Genomic DNA, 18,899 nt, shown 5'->3' with positions numbered 1-18,899 from the left:
TGCATATATTGGTCATTAAATTTGATCTGATTTTCATCTAAGTCACAATAGACAAACACAGTCTGCATAAACGAACAACACACAAACAATTATATGTTTTCATGGCTTTATTGAACACACCGTGTAAACATTCACAGTGTAGGGTGGAAAAGTATGTGAACCTTTTCATTTAATAACTTGTTGACCCTCCTCACCTCAACCAAACGTTTTCTGTAGTTGCGGATCAGACCTTCACAGCGGCCAGGAGGAATTTTGGACCATTCTTCTTTACAAAACTGTTTCAGTTCAACAATATTCTTAAAATGTCTGGTGTGAACCGCTCTCGAGGTCATGCCACAGCATTTTAAATCAGGTTGAGGTCAGGACCCTGACTGGGCCACTCCAGAAGGCATATTTTCTTCTGTTGAAGCCATTCTGTTGTTGATTTACTTCTGTGTTTTGGGTCGTTGTCCTGTTGCATCACCCAACTTTGGTTGAGCTTCAATTGGCAGACACATAGCCTTACATTCTCCTGCAAAATGTCTTGATAAACTTGGGAATTCATTTTTCTGTCGATGATAGCAAGCTGTCCAGGCCCTGAGGCTGCAAAGCAGCCCCAAACCTCGATGCTCCCTCCACCATACTTTACAGTTCACAACTGTCTTGTTGTGTTTGGACCATGATAGATCGTTGGTGATGTGGACACCAAGGAACTTGAAACTCTCGACCCGCTCCACTCCATCCCGTTGATTTTAGTGGGGGCCTGTTTGGCCTGCCTTTTCTTGTTGTCCACGATCAGCTCCTTTGTCTTGCTCACATTGAGGGAGAGGTTGTTGTCCTGGCACCACGCTGCCAGTTCTCTGACCTCCTCCCTATAAGCTGTCTCATCATTGTCAGTGATTAGGCCTTCCACGGTTGTGTTTTCAGCAAACTTAATGATAGTGTTGGAGTCATGTTCCCCTGTGCTAGATGGTTCAGCAGCAAAGTCAAAATTGGAATTGTAAAAATGGATGAAAACAAACATTTGTCTTTGGGTCTTAATTGAAGGTGAGGCCATTAGGGTTAGCTATGTGGTTAAGGTTAGGATTAAGGTTAGGGTTAGATTTAAAATGTGATTTTATTACTTTTTGGTTGTGCCAGCTAGTGACCACTCTGTAGAGCTGCCTCCATAACAAGATCCATGATGAAAAATAAGGGCTTTTGTCTTCAATAAGACAAAAGACCTGCTTATCACTGGTTCTAACATGCGTCCTTTGTCCCGATCAAATCAAAGTTTATTAGTCGTCTACACAGTTTGTAGATGTTATTGAAGGTGCAGCGAAATGCTTTTGATGACAAAGGACGCATGTTAGTCCCAGGTATTCACAGGGCTAAAGCGCTCTTTTTTCCTATTCAATTCAAGTCAATTTTGTTTGTTGTTGTTCTCTGCACAACTAAGACAAGATGAGATAATATAGACTTTATTGTGCATGTTCTTTGCAGATCATGGACATAGTATACTTAACTAAGGACTAGAAGGGAATGCCCGCTCTTCCATTGATATTTATTTTTGGGGTCTATTCGTACACACTGTACAACAGCATACAGCCAGCAGCATACCACCAGCAGCATACCACCCTGCATATCACTGCTGGCTTGCTTCTGAAGCTAAGCAGGGCTGGTACTGGTCAGTTTCTGGATGGGAGACCAGATGCTGCTGGAAGTGGTGTTGGAGGGCCAGTAGGAGGCACTCTTTCCTCTGGTTTAAAAAAATCTCCCAATGCCCCAGGGCAGTGATTGGGGACACTGCCCTGTGTAGGGTGGTGTCTTTTGGATGGGACGTTAAACGGGTGTCCTGACTCTCTGAGGTCATTAAAGATCCCATGGCACTGATTGTAGGGGTGTTAACCCCGGTGTCCTGGCTAAATTCCCAATCTGGCCCTCAAACCATCACAGTCATCTAATAATCCCCAGTTTACAATAGGCTCATTCATCCCTCTCCTGTAACTATTCCCCAGGTTGTTGCTGCAAATGAGAACGTGTTCTCAGTCAACTTACCTGGTAAAATAACAAATAAATAAATAAACTGTATGCCCAGGGACACAGGCTATCTTGTCACACTGTTGTGTAGTATGGGAGCTTAGATTGCAGTAGGTACTTGGATATGCATGTGTTTCTTCTCCAGCTAATGTTTTGTATTAGCAACACTTACCAAAGGTGAAGAACGTAGACATACAGATATGTAATACAATTCACAGCGAGACATGATTTATTATTTCACCAGTTGGTTGTTTTATTTATCTTCAGCAATGACACCAAATGTATTTCTATTGTCTTTTTTGCTTGCTATCTTAGGAGTTGGGTTTGAATTGTAAACAGTGAAAATGATCAAATACATTTCATAAACTTCATAAACTCCTGACAAGCATTGTATGACCCGGAAAGGGTGGACCTTCCTCATTTTTAATAACAATACATGTCATCTTATAGCTTTGAGTCTCTCATATTTACATAGATACAGCCAGGTTCCAGCTCGACGCAAGTGAAACCTATTGTTTTCTTGTTTTTTCTTTGTTTTCTTAAAGAATTATATGTACATCCTTAACCCCTAGCTGCCTGCTGCCAGGGTACACAGTTAGAATGACTTGTTTAATTCATGTATCTCTTCTTGTTTATTTACTTAAACTGTAAATCAACCTTATAGCTGAATCTTGCAACATGACTCTTACAAATAAAGTGTATAATACAGAGATCGAGCCATTGTCTTTCCAATCAAAATTGAAACTTATCCCCCCAAAAAAGGAAAATAAACGATAACATATTGCACTTAAAGTCAGGACAGCGGTGGACCTATTTCATGGTTAGGGGGAGGGAGCGCTTTTAGCTGAGTGCAATGGGTGAAGCATCCGGCAAGGTATCTAAATAAATAGGCAAACCTTTGTACAGGTGAAGCACTTTTTTCTTTTTATGTCTATGAAAAGAGCATCCTCCCAACAGTATTGCTCAGTATACCTATGGAGTGCAGGTTTGAACCTAAAACAATTTAAAAAAGAAAACATTGTATGTGTAAAAACGAAAATGAAAAAAACAAATTCAAGCTTGGAAGCTTCATAGTCAAGTGCCTTAATGTCCTGAGAATGCTGTCTTGTTCTGTCCAGGTGGAGCTACAATGAATTGCTCATTTTTTTCGACAGTCTTTGGAGACAGGCAACAAGTCTTTTTTTTCCCCCCAATATGTTTTCGAGTGAGTGGCACATTTCTGCTTTTCTGCAGTTTTGGTCCGTTCCATTGTTGATATTTGTATTTTCTCCATCTTTCTCTCTCTCTCTCTGTCTCTGTGTCTTTTACCGTATTCTTTAGATGAATGCGACCAGGTGGGACCCTGTGAGAGGGTGCTGAACAGAACAGATGCCGACTGTGCTTGAAAGAGGTGTGTACGCCGTGAATTGGAGAACATGACAACAGAAAAAAGCTCCAAAAAACGTATTTTCATTCAGACATTGATCCAGCAACCCAATTTCTCCTTTTTCTCGCAAGTCCATTTGAAAATGGTCATGAAAGCTTTGAGACATGGAAAAACTAGGACAAAACAAACCTCTGTGTCGTACCAACAGGCTCCAAAGGAGGAGGAGGAGGATAGGGGGTGTCAAAAAAAACACAGTACTGGACTGTCTTCATGTCTGCAGAGGTTTCAACCCTTTCTCCAGTACATCCAGAAGATAACTTAAATATGGACACACTAACATATGTCATTATGAACGACAGACAGTGATCAATGAGAGTGATCCGAGAAACCCTTGGACAAGCCCTCACATGACGGTGACCAGCTGTCCTGACTGGGCTCTCTATCCGCCCTCCATCAGCCTGTTGTCATCGTCGTTGTGTACACAACACCCCCCTCAGTGCCACGGCCTAGTTCGCCGTCTTTCTCACACCCAACTCATGACGGGACAGGATGAAGGCAGAAACAAAACAAAAAGGCGAACATGAAAAAAATCTACCTCCCCCTGCTTTCAAGTCTCTGCCTTCTCTCTTTCGTCGTCGTCTCTCACTTTCTATCTTGATCTCTGCGTGTTTACGACGATGAGGAGGTGGACGTGGTGCTGGCCTTCTTCTGGTTGACTAAGTCCATGTAGAGCTCTGAGCGGAGGAAACGAGGGTACGAGTCCTTCTCCATCAGGCCGTATATCCTGCGCTGGGCCAGGTCGAAGCAGGAACGCGTCACATTCTGAAGGTTGTCCTTAGTGTGCTCTCGAGTGTACGAGTCCAAGTTCACCTGAGAGAGGGAACCAGGGAGGGGGAAAAAGGAAGAGACAGAGTACCAGGTTAGTTTCAGTGCTACCAGAAACTGGTTCAAGCTGTTGGGGCTGATTTTTGACTTGAAGTTTCCACTCGGCTCTCCAGGTTTGAAACAAAAAGGGAAAAGGAAAAGTGAGGGAGTCTATTTGGTGCATGTCAGGTGGCCAAAGAAAGCCTGTTTGTCAGGCATGATCTCACATCCTCTCCAGCTCACTTGTTCCTTTGTGGGAGCACCTTCTGACAGGATTACACATTAATCAACCTAACATATTTAGTTTAGGGAACAATGGTGCGGGGGCCAGCCAAAATCCCTGCTTTTTCAATTTATAGCAGGAACAAGTTATTTTCTAGTTTCTGTTAGGAGCGGATTATACATTTCAGTCATGAGTGAGGTTGAGGTAAGCAAGTGGAGAGCTCGTTTAGGTATAAAAAGGGGACATTACAGTTGAAGGGTATTTTCCATCATCCCTTGTCTGTATGTGTATGGGGATTGCTGCTCACCTCTTTACAAGACTGGATGGCAATGTATTCAGCAAAGACTTTCTTGGCTTTGGACGCTATCTTGGATTGCGACTTAATCTTCTTGTAATCCTCGCACGCCAACCAGAATTCCAGATTCTCCTCGCTGAATTCTGTGCGCAGGAAAGCTCTGAACGCTGCCAGGCCATCTGAAGGGAAGAAGGCAGGAGGGAAAGAAACAGAGAGGTGTGGGTTAGTGGACGTGACTGGAGAGCCATGGCAACACAGCGTCATCTCTCTCAGTGAGGGAGACTACCTAAATAGCACAGTAGCCCAGTCCATTGAGTCACACTATTAAAAAGGGGACTAAAGCCAACACCCTCCAAGACACTTCAGTCACCTCCCATAAACAACAACTATGCAGCATCACCTCCCTGACACTACACTCATACTTTTTCCTCTCGTCGACACCACTCATTGGTATGTCTTTTTTCATCTTGTCTCTGTACAAAGGGGGGGGGGGGGGGGTCAGTTTGCTTGTCAACCTATTCCTGTTGCTTTGGCTACTGGGATGGTGTCGTTAATGACTTAAGGAAAAGACATTGGTAGAGTAAGAATAGCAGGAAGCCGAGTCCCACCCTGCCTGGTCGCCAGCACCTTTCTGTTCACATACATACCATGCTGATTACACTACAGGAGCAGAGAGAGACTTCACTACAGGTCAGCCAGAAGAAATATATAAAGAAAGTAAGAAAAAACATGAAAAAGCAGAAAAAGAGAGGAGGGCAAGTTGGGATCAAAGTCTTGTGCCGCTTGTCTCTCCTCAGTTAGGGATAAATGGTGTTGGCTTGTCTGAGCCCACGTCATCACTGAGAAACAATTGAATGGGGATTTGGAATCGCAGCCCGACAGCGCTCAGACCAAAGATATGAATTATGGAATCATACAAATATAGCAACACTACTCTGACGTCCTCTTTCTCTCAGCCGCCCAGCCCATCCATAATCTGTCCCCTCTCCCCCTACACTAATGCATGGCTCTATTCATCCACCGTGATTAGTGGGAGAGATGCAGCAGAGTGCCTCCACAGACTGCCCATTCACAGCAAGGGAGCAACAACTCACACACTGAATTCACATTGCATAAGCAACAAGTATGAACATATTTCCTGCCCATACCCCCCCCCCCCCCCCCCCCCCCAAAAACACATGCGCATTGTTCCTTATTCATTGTTCCTTATTCACGCATTGTTCCTTATTCAATGCAATTGTTCCCCATGCTTCAGTTCAACTTAAACCAGATCCATATGGGAATATATGGCAATCAAACCCAGATGGGTATTAGTCATTTCCTTTTTCCCATTTGGTTTGATTGATCAAATGGACAGAGAGAATAAAGAAGGAAAAGAGTAAGAAGGAAAGTCAGACTTACATTTGTGGGCCAGCAGCTTGTCCAGAGATTCCCCCCATTTGAGTGCCTCCTCCGGGGTGGGCCTGCAAATGAAAACGGAGCGGTTCTTTAGCAAGCCCATCTCTGCCAGGTTTCTCATGGTGTGACCCATCCGAAGCCCTGTGCTCCCCTGTACTGCACTGAACTGGTAAGGAGCGTGGTCCTTTGGTTAGTACTCTGTGGAATTGCTATTCCTTTCTTCTTCTTCTCGCTTTCTTTTTTTCCCTCTTTCACACGCTGGTGCTCTGGGGCTGTGTGTGAGCGAGCGTGTGTGTATGAGTGTGTGTGCGTAAGTATGTCTAACTGGTTCCACTAGATGTCTCACCTTATACTCCCTCTCACTGCAGCTCAGGAGGCAGAGGAGGGGCGGGGACTAAACCAGCCAATGGAGATAGGGTTTGAGGCTGAGGGTCCACCCCCCAACTTTTCTGCCCTCCCCTTTACTCCTTCATTCTCTCTGCTCTCAGATAGAGGATATGCTTCCTCTCCTTCAACACACCTGGCGGCCTTATTGACATGGCAACAATGGAATAGGACCCAACCATGTGAATCCAATATAATGACACTATCTGCCCAGACATTTCCATTTTCTACTTTATTTCCATTTCTATCAGTTAATGTTGCAACTGACTTTGTGAATGAATTAAATATCCTACTAAATAAATGTCTGCCTAACATACATGCACTATGTTCTTTTGAATATAACAATTAAATACGAAACAATGAAATTCCCAGTTCTGATGCATTGTTGCCAAACACCTCCCTCACTCCCTCCCTCCGTGGACCAAACACACCTGTCTCTCTACATCATTGCATAATATAATGCATGACTACATATTCTGACAAGTGGACCTCCTGCTCATTCTGTTACTGTTGCTGAGAGATATTTAATGCATTATGCAACACAATGCACGCTTGAATTGATTTGAAATAATATAACAGTTGAGTAGATGCAGCTTGAGTTCAAGCACTCGTATTCTAAAGGCGCAATGGCAGCATGCAGACTATACATTAGACTTGTACATTAACCATTTATCTAGGACCAACCAGTTTTGCCAATCAAAACAGCCACATAGCTACAGTATAAATACAGTATAGACATACATGTAACCATGGATATTGATGTGGTCTGACTGGACCTGGATCTGTCTGTTAGCAGAGCTGACCCGTAACTGACCCATCAACATTTCACAACGTTGTAACTCAAAATCAACCGCAAAAACACGTGCATTAAAGATAATAGAGATACACCCCCTAAAACATTCTCGATTTAAATAGGTAGAAAAGGGAGCATAAATAAACTGTAGGACAAAGCTATAACATGCGCCTAACCTATAACAGCTATAACATCCGCCTAACCTATAACAGCTATAACATCCGCCTTAGCTTACGGATCAACCAGGAATCGCTAAACACATTAAGACGTAATTAATCCAATATCCCTTTTCCTTCCTTCCTCCCTTCCTTCCTTCCTTAATTTCTGTCTTTCTCTCTGTGGATTTACAAGCGCTTCTTCATGCTGCCCACTCGTCTGTATGTCTGTCTGTCTGAGCCAAGGCATCACCAGCTGGGGTGAGATCCAAGAAGCGGCCATGTGGACATACACACACACACACACACACACACACACACACACACACACACACACACACACACACACACACACACTGACAAACATACACACACATAGTCATACACAAAACACTCACTTTACTGACGACTTCAAGGATTTGTCGAATTTGCCGGGTGGGTTGCTTCCGGGAGACTCATTCCTCCTCCTAAGGAAAGCAAGCCGGTTCTTCATGTCTTTGGCCCTAAGAGATAGAGAAAGAAAGAAAGAAAGAAAGAAAGAAAGAAAGAAAGAAAGAAAGAAAGAAAGAAAGAAAGAAAGAAAGAAAGAAAGAAAGAAAGAAAGGATGGATGAGATAGAGAAGGAGAGACAGATGGGGAGAGACCAAGGGGGGAAAGAGAGACACAGAAAAGGGGGTTGAGTCTTCCAAGTCATGGGAAATAGTTCAACTTTAAAAACAAACTCCAGCGGTTCAAATCAGTTCCATATGCTCAAAACCAGAAAAGGGAAAAAGTGCCAGGGCTGTATACATTTCAGACTTCAGCAGGATATTCAAGTGTAGTAGAGTAGAGTAGTGTCCAGTGGAAGTGACAGTACGAAGACAGATACTATCTCTCCCTCTCCGTTGTCAATGTCTTCTTTCAATCTATCTCTCCTCTTGTTCTACCCCTGGCAGGTCCTTAGGCAGGGAGTGAGTGAATGTGGCAGTGAAGGAGGAGAGACTCACTCCTCATTCCTCCGCGCGATAACACCATTCTCCAGGTGCCTAGAGGGACCCTAAGAGAGGGGGCTAACCCAGGGCTGGGGCCCTTGGGACGGGACACGGGGCATAGCTACACCCCCTCTTCCTCCATCAACCAAAATATACCCACATTACCAATAACACAATGCAACACCCCTTCCCATTCCCATCTCCTGGAGAGGGCATGCCAACCCAGTCCTCCATGCTATCCCAAATCCCTGGGTGGATGCTAGCGCCTCCCCCTGACCTCACATGCTTCCTCATTGGGACGCAACCCCACATGACTCCCATTTCCTGGTTGATTTCCACTGTGTATTAGCTATTAGCTAAAGCGCCGCTGTCCTAATCGCTGTCAGCTGGCCTAATGTCACCAAAAGCCCCAGTGAGACCACAGGACCCACAAAAGAACCCAGCGTTCCATTTTTGGAGTCTGAAAACACACACACACACACACACACACACACACACAGTAACATTTTATTTGATTTCATTTGACACAAACAGATACACACTAACACGCATACTGTACAAAAGCACACATGCACACACACACACACACACATACAGTAGACACTCGCCCTCTCTCTGCCAGTCTCCAAAGGCCCTCTCCCAACACCTGATCATCAAACCCCTGCTTAGTTCCTGGTTCTTATCCACAGCCAGTCTTTGGAACTGAAAGAGCCCCAGTGTCTGTGCTCCAAGGTGGAGAGGCAAAGATGACATCAGTGGTCACTAGAGGGTGTAAAGGGCCTGGTTTGGATGGTGTTGCCAGGCCACCTCTGTGGGTTTTCCAGTCATATTATGATGGGGCGAAAAGCAGGAAACAGGAAGCAACCTGGGCAACTATTTAAGATGACTCCACCACCCATCATCAAGGGCAACCAGGAGCTGAGTAGTTCATTTCTTTCAAGGAGGAAAAAGGGGGGGACTAGGAGTAGATGAGGAACTAGGAGGAATACAAGAAGCCTCTTTCAAGATGTCTGTAAGAGAAGAGGGCAGGGAGAGGAACTTGCCAAACGTGTGAGTTCGAATCTAATTGATGACTAGTAAAACAACATGCCCTCAAGCTGGGGCTGGTTTGTCTCAGAGCCGAGAAAGAAGCCTCTGAAAGTGATTTTGAAGGCCACTGGATAGAGAGCTACAATGTCCTCTCTCCTCTCTTATCTCTTCAGCAGGATGGGAAAGTGAGGAAATATCAGTCGTCACCGTGATCCTCCAGACAGAGAGAGAGAGAAGAAATGATTGTACAAAGAAGAAAAAAGACGGCCCACAAAGAATTTGAACAATCGGCTTCTAACATCCTGTACTGATCAGCGTGGATATTTCAGGGCTATCTGCGTGACAGGCTGTGACCATTGGCGTCTATAAACACAATGTGATCTTTAACAAGGCACCATAAAGAGCTATAGGTGATGCATTGGGCTTGATTAGTATTCCACAGTAGGGTTGTATTAAACCATGCTCTATCCAGATGAGGAGCTAACGTTAGTGGAGTAAAATTGGGTTGTTGGTATGGTGAAAAACATTAAAAACATTACACTCTACCTCTGGCACAGTTTTTCTCCCAACAACCCACATTCACCAGTCTGAAGTGATCATTACCCCAAGTAAAAAGCTGTTTTAGAAAGGCATAAAATCATCATAGAGAAGTGGAATCTACTTGATTGCTCTATTTTTAGCGTCCACGACCATAGTTTGGGTTTCAACTATGTGAGGTTAAAGCCGAATAGGGAAGCTATGCCAATGCATGTGAGCAGAGGGACTCGTTTTTTACGAGCCCTGGAAAATATTTGCAAACCTAATGAAACAATTTATTATGCAGGTCTGGTTTCAATACAAGTGGAGTGAACTACGCTGGGCCCAGGCTGGGTGGAAATCTATGACAGGGCTGTGAACACTATGGTCAGAGGACTGGGAGAGGTTGCTGAATATACAACTCAACACCTCCACCTTCTGGTTGGTTCATGATACTACAGGAATATGGTTCTCCATTCCCAACAATTGAACGTCGTAGATGAATGTCTACTAAGGTTGAATTGCTTGGTATAAAAAGATGGTAACAAAGAGTAAATAATAAAATACGCTATGGTAATGAAAACTGCAGGTAAATGCCATTTTGCTTAGCAGACCATCCTACAACCTACACTAAATCAAATCAAATCTGTTGTTCTGCCCCTGAACAGGCAGTTAACCCACTGTTCCTAGGCCGTCATTGAAAACAAGAATTTGTTCTTAACTGACTTGCCTAGTTAAATAAAGGTCAAATAAAAAAATTAAAATAATAAACCATCTCAATGTTTCAGTAGTTGATTACCCTACTTCTTTGTGGTTTTTTTATTGTCACATATACCAGATAGGTGCAGTGAAATGTGTTGTTTTACAGGTTCAGCCATAGTAGCACGGCACCCCTGGAGCAAATTAGGGTTAAGTCCCTTACTAAAGGGCACTTCGTCATTGCTCGGGTATTTAAACCAGCAAACTTTCGGGTTACTGGCCAAATGCTCTAACCGTTAGGCTACCTGCCTAATGATGTTTTGTGCCGTGGGTCTATAAGTGTTATTGAGAGCCAAGGACATGTAAGGCAGCTGAAACGCGTCTCAGGCCGAGGCAGTGATAAGGAGGTTACTACGCACATGACAGCTCTCCGGCCACGGCCATCCATCACGTTGCTGCTGTGATTATTAGCTCATACACTGGGCCTGCGCGGCCGTGGGTTACAGTAGAGGCCAGTCTAGGAGCTCAAACTCAGCAGGGTAAAGACACCACACACACACCCATACACAAAGCCACAAAGGGCAGGCAGGGGACACATTCCACACAGCTCTGCTACCCAGGCTACCCCGAGTGAAAAAAACAACCTGCTGGGAGAACAACTGGTACTACCGAGAGGCGAAGGGGCAAGATTAGAGGGGACCGATGGAAGGTGAGAAGGGACAGAGTGAGAGAGTGAAAAGATTAAGACCTGGACGAGATCTTGTCGCCTAATAAGTGTGTCGCAGTATGACATCTTCCTATTCACCTGGCACTGTGCCCTTAACAACATCTGTATTGTCTTAATATGTTTTCCTCACTCTAACCATCGACCCCTCTCCCACTCCTCATACCCTGGCCGGCTAGCTAATTGCCCAGCCACCAGGAGCAGCAATGTGATTCTGTTCCTCTCTTCATTAAACATAGCCCTAAACCTGACAGGCTAATCTTATATTAGGATAGCCACATCCCTCTCTGGGAGATTAACAAATTAGGATGCACTCTGATTCCATTCATCGCAACCGCTATCAGAAAGTACTTCTATCACCTGTCACACTCCCTATCTGCCGGGCTGGTGGTGTGTGTGTGTGTGTGTGCATGTCTGTGTGTAGAGGGGGCTGGAGAGTCTTTAGCACCATGATTATCTCAGGTCTCTCCATGTTATTCCCACTTCTCCTGGCTCACATTACCGACAGTAATAACCTCTCTCCAGGCTATTCCTGGTAGTGTGAAACTGGGCCGTGCTCCCAGGGATATCTAGCTAGCTAAGTACTCAGAACTCAAGGGGAGAACTGGGTAGCTGGGGAGATGCAGGTAGACACACTGCAGCTGCATAGTAGATGTACTAAAGTGTGGCTGACTGACTGACAGCCACGGGTGCTGGGGGGGGGGGGTGCATGTCAACACCAACGTTAAATTACATAGAGAGACAAATAACATTATTGACATTCTAGAAATGTGCGACACCAAAGTAATTACATAGTATAGTATTATATTAAAGAATTATACGTTGAGGTATTACACAGATATAAATGTATAGGAGTATAGGAGCAAGAAAAGATAGAAAATGCTCTTACTGAATAGTCCCACTATAGAATCAGAGAAAACGCATGCCTGTCATCACTCAATGTTTGGGGCATGAAGTCTTGCTCTGATCTACTAGATGTTTCAACCATGTCAGTTAATCAGGCTTGTTAAAACACATCTGCTGTTGCTTCTACATCCCACCTTTCTGTTCTACCCAGTGGCTCTGTTTCCCTGTGTGTACTGGATCCCGTCTCCACACCTCCAGGCAGCGCCAAACCATTACAGTCAGGATAGAGGGTAGAAGGTTAGGGGGTAGTCCCAAACCCCAAGGTGAACGACTCTAGGGTTGTTTTTGCCCCGTCCGCCACTCTGGCTGTTTGCAGTAGGTTATGTGCCTGGCCCGGCACCGTATACACACATACCTCCCGTGTGTGTGTGTGTGTGTGTGTGTGTGTGTGTGTGTGTGTGTGTGTGTGTGTGTGTGTGTGTGTGTGTGTGTGTGTGTGTGTGTGTGTGTGTGTGTGTGTGTGTGTGTGTGTGTGTGTGCGCATACATGCGTGCGTGTGTATGTCTGCATAACACAGTGTAGCTGCACATGTCCCTGTTATTCCCCACTATGAAGACAACATCATTCTCATTGAGCAAGAGACAGTAGGGTCCTCCCATTATTTTCCCACAGACTAAATAGGACAGCCTGATCTCATAGACTAGACATAACATAGTAAATGTAAATATGGGACACTGAAATTAGTAGGATATGTTACGTTTGGAATGGTTACATAGGACAGATGGTTACTTGATGGGAAAATCAAAGTAGGGTGGTATAATGCAAACATCTAGAAACCTAAAAGTTGCGAGTTCGAATCTCATCACGGACAACTTTAGCATTTTAGCTAATTAGCAACTTTTCAACTACTTACTACTTTTTAGCAACTTTGCAACTACTTAGCATGTTAGCTAACCCTTCCCCTAATTTTTACCCTTTTAGCTAACACTTCCTCTAATCCTAACCTTAACCCTTTAAACTAACTCCTAAACTTAACCCTAACCCCTAGCTTAGCTAACGTTAGCCAGAAAGCTAATGTTAGCCACCTAGCTAGAAAAGTTTTGCAAAGTCGTAACATATAATATGATTTGCAAATTTGCAACATATTGTACGTTTTTCAAATTCGGATCATACAATATTCAAATTTGAATTTGCAACATATCATACGGAATGGTGATGGTAATACACAAATTAATACATACCATATGAAACGTAACATACAGTATCATACTAATTGGAGTGTCTCGGATTTAAGTACAGAATATTATGAGGCTCTGAGACCAGGTTGAATAGGAATGTGGGTTTCCAGAGTAATTCCATGGGATCGGGGTGGGCTATGTTTAAAAACAGAGCAGGCAAACACACTGAGACATAAATCTGTACTTTTCAGGAGCGCCTGAATCTGAATTCCAATACAGTAGTACATTATTTTCCAACCATGGAAAATGCTGAAAATAGGAATTGTCCTACAATGTTCAGTATATATAAATCAACACCAAACTAAGCCATCTAACTAATTTAAATACCCATTCTCAACATTACTCACCTTACCAACCACAGAGACCACTTAAGAAATCCAGGCCGATTATTAAAAGACAAGGCCAATCTCTAGATACAAGTGTCCTCAAAATAGATTTAACCACACGTGAGACCTCTCACCCAGCAGCTGGCAAATGAGATTCAGGAGAGAGGTCAGCTAGCCTCCTAACAGCTTTTGAGTAGTATCCCTCAGAGCCTAAAACATCACCTTCCTTCCCTCTCTCCCTCCTTCCCTCTCTCTCTCTCTCTCTCCCTCCTTCCCTCTCTCCCTCTCTCTCTCTCTCTCTCTCCCCCTCCCTCCTTCCCTCTCTCTCTCTCCTTCCTTCCTTCCCTCTCTCTCTCTCTCTCTCCCTCCTTCCCTCTCCCTATTTATTCTAAAAGCAGCAGAGAGCACACACACACAGAGTATAACACCCATGGGTTCTAACTTACCTTTCCAGGTACTTCTCTGAAAAGTCGACCATAGCGGGGAACATTGGCTCAAGTCTTTAGGGTCCTGCGTGTAGTCCTGTGTGTATAGGTCCTATATGTGTAGTGTATGTGTGTGTGTATGTGTGTGTATGTGCTCAGGGCAAGGGTAATTCAGTTGTCACATTCCTCTAACCCGGGAGAGGCTCCTCTGTGGCTTTATATAGTCCGGGAGCCAGGAGAGGCGGGCCCAGGGCTCACCCAATCACAAGGCTCTATTCTGAGAGGATGGAGCTGCATTGTCTGAGCCTGGGTAATCTTGGTTAACCCAGAACTAAAGTCTCACGTAATTGGTCAGATGATGTAGTCTGTCAATGACAGATTAGAGCCCGGACTGGATTTGATGGGGTAGTAAATGCTTTAATTTTACAACTTCACTCCTCTATATATTTATTTGGACAGTGAAGCTAAAAAAATGTTTTACTGTTCTCTATACTCCAGCCTTTGGGATTTTAGAACAAATATTTTATATGAGGCAGCAGTACAGAATGTCACATTTCATTTTCATACATATCTGTTTTACCATTTGGAAATGATTGCATTTTATGTATCTAGTCCACCAATATGAAGGTGTCATAAATATTTGGAATTTGGAAATCACTTATACACTCTTAGGAGTAAAGGAACCTCGAGGAACATTTTGGGGTTCAAAAGATTGCCCCTGTGGTCAAATAGGTTCCTCGATGAATCCCTCTGAAAAGATTATTCAAAGAACCCCTGTGCCATGATGCCTATCTTTTCACAAAAGCACCATAGATGAATCCTTATACGCTGATACTGTGCTGCCAGTGTAAAGGTTAAAACAGTAACCTTTTTGTGATGGGTTTGAAATTTGAGCCTTTTTAACAACATATTGTAGCAGCGGCAGCCTATCAGAAGATTAGAGGTGGGGCTTATTGGAGATGTGGCTGTCAGATAATTATTTTTGGCCACTTGTGAGAGTAAATGTCATTCCTGTTCATGATATGAAGTTTGTACACTACAAATACACATTTTCCTTGAATATTTATGCATATTACATATAATATTAACATTCCTGATTACGTAAACTGGTAGCTATTCCCAATATTGGCATTTGCAAAGGCTATTGAGGAAGTTATACACCTCTGTCAGCCTCATCGAAGCTACAAAACTGTCAGTGTTCAGCCTTAACATGTGACAACAGTGCAACAGAACAGACTAACAGGAATTACATTTACTTGCACAGGTGGCCTAAAATGATGCCACACACCTACTAAGCCATGCCAACCCACCCTGGCTCAATTCAAAATAAACAGCCCAACTAAGTGACCCAATGCCTGCAACCCAGCAGTTGGGTCATTCAAACAACCAAGCATTTTAAGAGTGTAGGCTAGGTTGGAGATACTGCAGCTCGCTAGCGACCTAAGCCAAAGACTAATAATGAACATCATAAACAAACGTCATTACCATCACAATACATTATTCTGAATTTAAAAACGGAAGGCTACAGTCATATAATGGAATTGGCTTGAACACCAATGTTATATATTATTCGACATTGGTATTAAAATTGCACTAGCATAGGAATGGGTGAAAGTTACTAGCTATTCCATAAAGCCATTTTTGAAAACCACATATTCTCCTCTTCTTCTGTCTGGTAGGGCAACGAATCCAACAGTGAAATAAATTGAAAGTGCTATGCACGCGGAGTCCCTTTTGTTGTAAATAAGAATATAATATGATTCTAAACACTTCTACATTAATGTGGATGCTACCATGATTGTAGATACTCCTGAATGAATTGTGAACAATGATGTGTGAGAAAGTTACAGATGCACAAAGATCATGGGGGTATGATATTTGTGCATCTGTAAATCTTGCAATAAAAGTGACTCCAAAATGACACAATACATTATTTACCATGAATTTCTATTGGGCACAAAATAATCCTAAACACAACCATAACAAACTGCAAATGCATCCAACAAGTTTGTAGTGGCACAGGCTTGATGTCATCTTTGACTGCTAGGAATATGGGACTGAATACTAGACTTTTTAGTAAATATAATACACTATAAGTGAATTTGTCCAAATACTAGAAACATAAAGTACTTTCATTTCTAAATGGTAAAACAGATATGAAAATATCCTCCAATAAAAAGGTGACATTCTGTACTGTCGCCTTCATATAAAACATTTGATCTCAACTCCAAAATGCTGGAGTATAGAGCCAAATGTAAAGGTTTAGAGTCCCTGTCCAAATAAATACATAGGGGAGTGTGTAACAAATCGCAACCTTACTTACAAGCCTTTAACCAACAATTCAGTTCAAGAAATAGAATTAAGAAAATATTTTACTAAATAAAGTATTACAATTTTTTTTTTTTAAAGTAACACAATAAAATAACAATAACGAGGCTATATACAGGGGTACCGGTACCGAGTCAATGTGTTTGTCGAGGTCATTTGTACATGTAGGTAGGAGTCAAGTGACTATGCATAGATAGTAAACAGCGAGGAGCAGCAATCTATGTAAATAGTCCAGGTGGCCATTTGATTATAAATTACTGTTACTGGCTTGTGCTGTTACATCTACACCTGTTATTACCTCTGCAACAACAAGTAGTGAACCCTAAAACTAGACAATTACAACTGCTGCAATAACTTCTATTGACCTAACCTTGTAGAGCTATGACTACTACTTCAACTATATGACAACTATAATCACTATCACAACTAGTAGAAAATCCCAAATACATTCACCACATTTCATCTTTCCTGTCATGTAGCAAAACAACAGGTGGATATTATTCTACCACGTCTGGGGTAATGTTATCCTTTCGTCTGGGGTGTGTGTGTGTGTGTGTGTGTGTGTGTGTGTGTGTGTGTGTGTGTGTGTGTGTGTGTGTGTGTGTGTGTGTGTGTGTGTGTGTGTGTGTGTGTGTGTGTATGTGCGTGCGTGCGTGCATATGTGTGCCTGGCTACAGTACGTGCATGTTGGTATGTGTGTGTGTGAGTTGCCCGCCCGGATGTCTGTCAGTGCTGGGGGAGATACAGTATGTGTATCGGGATCGTTGCCTTGGGGAAGCTCTAACATCTGGCCCCTGTAGCACAGGTGACAATGAACAATGAGAGGGGATCAGAGCGGATATGGACTGCCCAGGGAAGCAGCTGTGCTACATGCAGACAAGCATGGGTAGGGATAGGAGGAGAGGGAGGGAGGCCAGTCTAGTAGCTTGTCTGGATAAAGGGATAAAACGTCTGTTTCCTCTTACAAACTCCACCTGGAATTCAATCAAATCTGCACTGCAGACACCTGCCAGAAGCTCCGAAACTCTGCACCAACATTGACAACATTTCGACAACAGTTCGGCTGCAATAGACTCTCGCTATAGGCTACCTGAAAACCAGGTGGCACTATTTTGTTGCTAAGAATTTTCCTGCACAGAAATGCAAACTTGTAGTGTATTTACTCAAGGTTTAAAAAGGCTTCTAAAATGTGTAATTTCCATTTTAAAATGTCAGACTTGATTTGCCCTAACAAAAATTGGATCAATCCCAACAAAAAAAGTTAACTAATTATAATCCAAATAATAATTCACAATTCCTGTTGTTGCAGGATTATTTTCCTGTTGTAGCAAACTGGCTGAAATTATGAATCTACATCTGTAAGCCAAAATAGCTAGCTCTCTTTGACCGGTTAGCTCAGACTGTCAACATTATCATTGTGAAGCCAGTTAGCGCTTCACAATGGAATCAGGCTTCACAGTGGGGGTATGAAGTAGATTGACTCAATGACCAGACACTGCTCTCTTTCATTGGGGCTTAACAGGGTCCCCCCCTAGGGCGTTGTCCTGTCCTGACCTAACGGGGTTTCTGGGTGGGTGGGGTGGGATGGGCATAGTTCGGTTTGAGTAATGACTAGAAAATCACTTTAAGTAGCTATCCTCATAAATATTAATTGCAATGGGTTTCCTCCAAAAATGTGAGTAATGACAGCATATTGGGGTTTAAGGTGTACTACTGACCAGCATTCTCGATCAACCGGCACCAGCTACACAACCACCTCAAACCAAACAGCAGTTTTGTAAGGTTATGCCACAGCCACCAGTTAGCCCTGATCCAGGATCATTCAATTAATACGTAGGCAATTAGCAGTTCAACCTTAATACCCATTATAGTATTGGATAGCAGATTATTAAATACCAGTAAACATTGTCGCAATTGTTTTCCTTTCCACAAGGAGCTATTGGTTTAATCCTATGCAGGTCAGGCCAATTTCTGACCGTGAGATAAGAACGCACAACTCAAACATGTCCAGTAACATCAATGCACCATTTTTGCAAAACAACCAGTTGCATTCGCATTAAGCCCATATTGCATTATTTTCTCATATGTTGCTTTCCTCCCTACGAACGTAAGTGTAGACGTGTGTTAAACGTAGGGCTTTAGGCCACAGGAATGTGTCTACATCTTCATATCCTGGCCTCCTACATATGTATGGGGGGCCTCGGAGAAGACTGAAGGGTGCATAGTGTACAGACATTGGGGACTAGTAGGAGGTAATGTAAGATCACTACTAGCAGATAAAGTCTGGGAAGGTTCAAGACACGCACAGAGGCCCAGAGGGA

The 18,899-nt window shown here is 43.2% G+C and overlaps 1 protein-coding gene across 7 annotated transcripts in view; it reads right to left on the bottom strand.

The window, feature by feature from the left end:
* Positions 1-2,226: 2,226 nt before the first annotated feature.
* LOC110509811 (regulator of G-protein signaling 3) overlaps positions 2,227-18,899 on the bottom strand; it is a 229,537-nt gene continuing 212,864 nt past the window's right edge. For 4 of the 7 annotated variants that reach the window (XM_036968257.1, XM_036968259.1, XM_036968258.1 and 1 more), the window contains 4 exons: positions 7,875-7,979; positions 6,148-6,209; positions 4,759-4,925; positions 2,227-4,234 (listed from right to left, as the gene is read on the bottom strand). In XM_036968257.1, the coding sequence (XP_036824152.1) occupies positions 4,034-4,234; positions 4,759-4,925; positions 6,148-6,209; positions 7,875-7,979 (535 nt within the window). In that variant the 3' untranslated portion in view covers positions 2,227-4,033. Of the gene's footprint in view, positions 4,235-4,758; positions 4,926-6,147; positions 6,210-7,874; positions 7,980-8,265; positions 8,897-13,846; positions 14,062-14,271; positions 14,450-18,899 lie in introns of those variants that run through there. The other 3 variants (XM_036968261.1, XM_036968263.1, XM_036968262.1) reach the window with 3 other exon arrangements.

Source organism: Oncorhynchus mykiss, chromosome Y (assembly GCF_013265735.2).
Source record: "Oncorhynchus mykiss isolate Arlee chromosome Y, USDA_OmykA_1.1, whole genome shotgun sequence".
In the NCBI taxonomy this organism is placed as follows: domain Eukaryota; kingdom Metazoa; phylum Chordata; class Actinopteri; order Salmoniformes; family Salmonidae; genus Oncorhynchus; species Oncorhynchus mykiss.
This window is presented reverse-complemented; position numbering and strand designations above follow the sequence as displayed.